This window comes from Mesitornis unicolor, unplaced genomic scaffold, assembly GCF_000695765.1.
Source record: "Mesitornis unicolor isolate BGI_N332 unplaced genomic scaffold, ASM69576v1 scaffold48223, whole genome shotgun sequence".
In the NCBI taxonomy this organism is placed as follows: domain Eukaryota; kingdom Metazoa; phylum Chordata; class Aves; order Mesitornithiformes; family Mesitornithidae; genus Mesitornis; species Mesitornis unicolor.
The window spans coordinates 5,669-12,182 of record NW_010177606.1 but is presented as its reverse complement, the minus strand read 5'-3'; the positions used below and the strand labels follow the sequence as shown (position 1 = coordinate 12,182).

Here is a 6,514-nt window from a genome sequence, read left to right as displayed (position 1 = left end):
AGTTAGCGCTGGCACCAGCAGAGACGGGGCTTCTCCGCAAAATGAAGGGTTTATCTTTTACTAAATGCGAGCCAAAGTTTATTGTAAAGAAATAGGGAGCTCGGCACTTGGGCTTTGAAGAGTTCAGGGAGAGAAGTCGTAGCTGAGCACTGGCATTTAAGGGCATGCTGTGTGTGATGTCCGTTTTCTCCTTTCTTCAGGTGAAATTATAAATCTGGATATTTGCAGAAAAGACACTGAGGGAGCTACATCAACAGATCCCTCATACTTGCTTTGATAAATTAATTGTAGCCATCCTGTAATATTTAAATATTTCAAAGTTTCAATGTATGACAAGAATTGGAGAACTCATTTATTTTAGTAGGTATCAAAGCAGGCTGATTTGTCAAGTTGAGACCATTCAACAATTTGGTTGCTAGGCTAGAGGAAGGATGGGTCGTCTTTGGAGCAGATGTTATGTCTTGAAAATAATATGCACATTTAAACTGAGGGATAGTTGCTGTGCAATCTTTGTAAACTGTACAGTTTTGTAAGAGTCAAACTTGTTTGTCCAAAGCAAGCAATCTGTTCCTGAATGTGCAGTGGAAATATACATTAGACGTTGCCCTCATCAGAAAGAATGTGCCATAAATTTATAAACCAACTATTTAATTTGTGATCAAACAGTTACAGAGATGAGAAACTTATGGACAACTAGCACATACACTTATCTAACCAGAAAGGTCCAACACACCAGAAAATGTGCCACACAGGAGATGCAGCTCTGTCAAAATTTAAGGCACCTTTTGCCGTAATAACATGCTTTACATTTCACTAGTTAGTTACTCTGTATTGGGGAGGAGGGGGTGTTGAACCTCCCATTTCAGTTTCTCTTAATAAATCTTGTTTTTCATAAGAATGTTTTAATGTTTGCTTAGAGATTTCAGGTATAGGTTCACTACAGAAAGAAAGTATACTTGTTTGCCTTAAGAATGTTGAAGAAAAATGTGCCCAAGAAACACCTTGGGTCGAGCTTCAAGAATGTAAGATAGTATTTCTGTATTGTTTTCTGAGTCTTTTGAAACTTTATGCAAACATTAAATAAATCAAGCCTTTGAAATAATTAAGTTTTAATCTCATTTTATGAAGCAGGATCAAATGTGCAGTAAAAGGTCAAATGAAAAATAAGAAGCTGAGCATAAAACCTTAATTATCTTCTTCTGAGCTGAAGTCTGTAACCCAAACTTCCCATCTCATATGCTGGTTTTTTTACTCTCTCTCAGAAGTACTTGTATTCCAGGTATTTTCACTATGGAATGAACTACATTCAATTTTCCTTCCTGTTAACTTGTTTCACAGGATGGTATATACTTAAAAGAGCATCTGTCGTCCCCAGTATTATGACAGGTATTTGCTCTATGACTTTCAACTGTTTGAGAGCTGCTTTTTGCCACGGATAGCATTTCAAAATTGCCTCTGTAACCATTGTTACCAGTCTGAGACAGCCTGTGTGCGCAGTGTCCTGGGTATGGACCTTGGCTATCTTACAGGACTCCAGAGTACTTTGCACCTATCCACGACCAGTAAATAATAATTAACAGTAGCAGCTGTGCTTTTTGAATGTACTTACACAATCTTTTTTACCTTCAGAGATCTTCTGACTTTAGAGATAACTGTAGAGTGTTTCTGAAGTGCTGAAGTTCTTAAACCAGCTAAATTTGGGGATTTGATACCTCTAACGTTGCTGTTTGCCTTTGCTGTAAACAGATGTGAACTTGAGGTCACAGCAATATCATCTACAGTAGCTAGCCTTATCACCTCATTGTGTTATACTTTACTGAGTAGACTTCTCAAACAAGAAAGGAAAGGTATTGCATAATGAACTATTGCCACTTATGCAATACTTGCTGCAATTGCTGCAAATATTGGTTGTGAGGGAAGCCTAATATATCAACTTCTGTGTGGTGATTTATGAGTTTCTCTGTATATTTGTCTACCTCTCTGCTCAAGTGTTTACTTGGAAGTCTACCATACATGTAAGCCCAACCCCAAAAAGCATGTAATCTATACAGATAGAAAAAAAAAAAGACAGGAAAACATAAAAAGCAATTAGCACTGCATTTTAAATAATACAGTGTGGTAATCAGTACTTCTTTTTCCTGGCATAGAGAAAAGCTGCGAGGAATTGATGATTGCTGGCCTTTTGCAAGAGTGATAGCTATTCTTCTATTTGGGAGCTGAAGGCGTAGTGAATTGCACTGATTTCTGCTGGGGAACAGCCACTGAAGACAGTGCAACAGGAAGAATTACAGGACAGGCAGCGTTCACGGGAGGAAGGAAGATGTAATAGATTTCCTTAAAGAAATCAAGAGAAGTTACAGAAATACAGAAAGGATGGTAAAATTTAGATCAACAAACTTTCACATACAAGCGCAGTGTTTGCAGTGTCTGCATCATTAGCCTATTTTGTGTCCACAATTAGGCCATCTACAAAAGCCTATTTTATATTTAAACAAATAAAAATAATAAGTAAAGTCTTGTCATCCTGTCTGGTAGCCTTGTGCTTGAGTCTGGGCACAAACCAACTCTATAGGTTGAGTTCTGAAAAAATGAACTTATGGTCAAAATGTACAAAAAATGAGTATTTCTTAACATTATTATAAATAAAGTTGCTGCTGCTGCTGTTCTTGTTTAATGCGAGATTTTATTTTAGTAAGGAAAACTAGGTTCACTGTCAGAGCGGGGATATTTGAAAAGTCTTGTCTAAAATAACTTTATACCTCTGCATATGTTGCCCGTAGAACAAAGAACACAAACTAACAGTGTGTCAGTTTATGCGGTGCTTTATTTAGGGCCCGGGGACCTGAGGACTATCGTCCAAAGTCAGGATCCCAATGACCCTCATTTTTGCTTCAGCTTTTATACCTTATTACAGCTTGGTCTACGTGCAGAGATACACATCCCTTAGTTACAAGCAGTTACATCCATCATAGAAATAAAGGGTTCAGATGACAAGTTACAAACAATTACAAATTTCACCTAAACTATAAATCTTGCATGCTCAGCTTACTTAATACTATAAGTTTCTATGAGTTTGTTTATCTAACTTAGCTCCCACCACCATAATTCCTTTGGTATGTTATATTTTAACTAATAACAAATCACTAACAACAAACTGCCATTTCCTTGTGTTCTACATGCTCTATTAAATCCTTTGAATATTGTTTCTTACTTCTCTGCACCTGTTTCCCAGGGCAAGTTTCCCAGTTAAGGCCTACCCTAAAATCAAACCTTAACATAACTACTTCTACAGTTATAACTTTTATTTATCCATATACATTATTCTTAGAATATTTTATTTATTTAATTCAAGTGTAACACATATGTTAATTCTATGTTTAAAAAAGTCAATGCTCACTTCATTACTACTCGCTGGCAGTAAGCCAATTTCCCCTTCCTACTCAGCTTAAAACTGTATCTGTTTGCAATGTTATGTAAAATATTTTCCTTCTTGTCTTCTCTTGAAGAGTGAAATGTACAAGTTTGCTTTTTGTTCCTTTTCAGCATTCAGTATGGCTTCTCCAGCTCTACTCATGCGTGTGGTTGCCTCTGCGTATTCTGTTGCAGAAAAAGCTGCAACGATTGTTAGAAATGTCATGTCTGCAGGAGATCTGGGAATAGTGGAGAAGGTATTATTTTTACTTTGTTCCAGTTTAATTGCTCTTAGTAATGCTAAGTTAGATACAGGTCCAAGTGATAGTTTTGAAGATCAGCAACCGGGGAAGGAAATACTGTCCTCACCTCTCTGATACAAATTCCGATCCCTCCTTTGACAGACCGGAGCCAATGACTTGCAGACCAAAGCTGACCGACTTGTACAGATGAGCATTTGTGCTTCCCTGGCACGGAAGTTTCCCAAGGTGACAATCATAGGAGAAGAAGTAAGTACTTAGTTTATTTCATACTAAAAATTTAACTTGCTGTAACTTGCAGTGGAATTTGCTTTGGCAGGTTTTAGGAAATAATCTGTTTGTGGGTTTGTTTTTTTTTAAAAAAACAACTCAACTTTTAAATACTTTTTAAAGTATCCCATTTTATCTTTCCATTGCATCCATTTTTTCAAGTAAGCTGCAAGCAAATCTACGGTTCTAAGGCAAATTCAGGTGAGTCCAACACCTTTTTCTAGTAATTCTGAGAATCCTTTTATTAGGAACTGCCCACTGATGAGGTAGCTGAGGAATTAATTGAAGATGGCAACTGTGAAGAAATACTGAATAAAACTTGTCCTGCTCAGTACGCAGGAATTAAAGAGGAAGAGGTAATGTGATAATGTTATACATATGTCTTCATATTTTACACTATCTATATTACTTACTGATTTTAGCTAATAATGTATTAAGAAAAAGGATTATTTCAATGTTGCAAATTTTTCTTTTGGGTTTGAAAACTGAAATTTAGTCATGAGAATTGCACCTCCAGAGTTGGATATGTTGCATATCTCTGTATGCAATAATGAGAAATGGAAATTTGCTTCTTAGAACTTGTAATTCAAATTAATTTGGAAGGAATCTGTTTGGGACATATGAAAGTAATGTCATTTCTGTGTTCAGTTTAAGCCTTCATACCTCTATGAAGATATTTGCTGGAAAGTTCCAGTCAGTTTTTAAGCTTTTTTGTGTAAATTACTATTGTAGGCTTCAGTCATATCATAATGTTAAAAATTTGCATATCTTTATTTCCTTATTGCCATAAGGAAATAAAAGCACTAAAATAAAATATATACTTTGCATGCTAATTGACATGAATTGTATTTCTTAATTTTCCCTATTCTTCTATTTTTAAAGCTTGTAATATGGGTTGATCCCTTGGATGGAACGAAAGAGTACACTGAAGGTTGGCTTCTCTTTTAATTCTCCTGATTAAAAAAAAAAAATTATAGCATGTAGATAGTTTTATGATAGAAGTTACATAGAATATTGTTTCGTAAGGCTGATGTTGCTTCTGGAGTTCTATGGATTTTTTTAATCATTCCATTCAGTTCTAACCAGTATTGAATATTCCTGATGGGCTACTGAGTGTCCACCAGTTTTTATCATTTCAGGGAGCAAAGGGCTGCCTTTGATTGCTGACACGTTGTCTTAACTTTTTAGTCAAACTTACAATTTTGCATATACTTTGAATTCAGGAACTAAATCTCCCATTCACACAGGAATATGCTCAATTATATTTACATCCTCCTCTTCAAACAGCCCAAATACCACAGCTGTATTTGTAGCCCTTTCAGAATAAAACATCTTCCTGCAAATCTTAATTCTTCAGTTTCGCAAACAAAATTTTTTCAGCGAAGCCTAATTTGTCTCCGTAGAAATGGACCCTAAAAATGAAGGAACAAAAAACAAAACAAAGAAAAACGTCCAAAAATAATATGCTGAAACCTCACTTTGGCCTCCTGCTGGGGCTTTTAGTTTAATGTGAAAAACTTTTAGGCAGATTTTATTTCCCCCTTCTCAGGAAAAGAGATGTACAACTGTCAAGAAATTGCTAGTTTTGAATACCATTAAAGAATTCACACCACAATTATAGAAGAATAGCATAATATACTGCTATTTAGTTGTATCTTTAAACTTCTTTCTCATTATGTGTTAATTATAAAGTAGTTTTATTAAGAGAATTCTATCTGGGGCATTTTTTTTTTTGGAGACATCAAGGCTAAATGACTAAAAAAATTATATCAACCACCCTATTACACCTGAAAGTCCTGATTCATATTTGCATTTTTAAGATCCACCCGGCATATCAATTTGTGGACTTACTGAAGGGAGTTTTTTTAGTATATATATGCTCTTTTTCAAGCATAACTACATTAATAATATTTCTGTACAGGTCTCCTTGACCACGTAACAGTTCTTATTGGAATTGCTTATGGAGGCAAAGCAATAGCAGGAGTCATTAACCAGCCATATTACAACTATGAGGTATTCAATGCATTGATCTGTTTAAAAGCATTAGGTGATTTCTAACTGTCACTTCTAAGCCATTTCTAGTTGGCATACTTCCAACTGAAAAGCAGTATGTAGGGGAGTTAATGTTGTAATATAAGGTGGTGGTGTTTTTATTAGATATATAATTTTCAATATTAGTTTCCAGGAACAGAATTTCAGGGACCTACTAACAGCCATACTGAATCCTGAGGCTTCTGTAAGTCCAGGATGCCCAACCTACAGGCATTTACACATGTTTGGAGATTGTTTCAGTATTATCTGTGAGGGGTGGGAAAGATCATGATGCAGCCTGATTAAACTTTCTAGAATTTAAAGAAAAAGCTCTTGAGCTGATGTAATGCATATCATCAGCTGATTCTATATGTTCTATGTGATATATATGATGAAACATTTAAAATGACAAGATATTTCCAGTTACAGATTGTGCCTGAAGTACAGAAATGTATAAATATTAATTTGTCACTCATTGGAAGCAGGATGTAATGCACCACCACAGTGTCACAGATAAGAAAAGGGTAAATGATGTCATTGCC

General features: G+C 35.6%; 1 protein-coding gene across 2 annotated transcripts in view; it reads left to right on the top strand.

Annotated features, from left to right (window-relative positions):
- The first annotated feature begins 3,512 nt into the window (after positions 1–3,512).
- The window catches only part of BPNT1 (3'(2'), 5'-bisphosphate nucleotidase 1), a 6,217-nt gene continuing 3,215 nt past the window's right edge, over positions 3,513–6,514 (top strand). Inside the window, exons 1-5 of one of the 2 annotated variants that reach the window (XM_010182143.1) lie at positions 3,513–3,668; positions 3,816–3,920; positions 4,190–4,297; positions 4,824–4,872; positions 5,863–5,954. In XM_010182143.1, the coding sequence (XP_010180445.1) occupies positions 3,513–3,668; positions 3,816–3,920; positions 4,190–4,297; positions 4,824–4,872; positions 5,863–5,954 (510 nt within the window). The remainder of the gene's footprint in view (positions 3,669–3,815; positions 3,921–4,189; positions 4,298–4,823; positions 4,873–5,862; positions 5,955–6,514) is intronic. The other variant, XM_010182144.1, reaches the window with a different exon arrangement.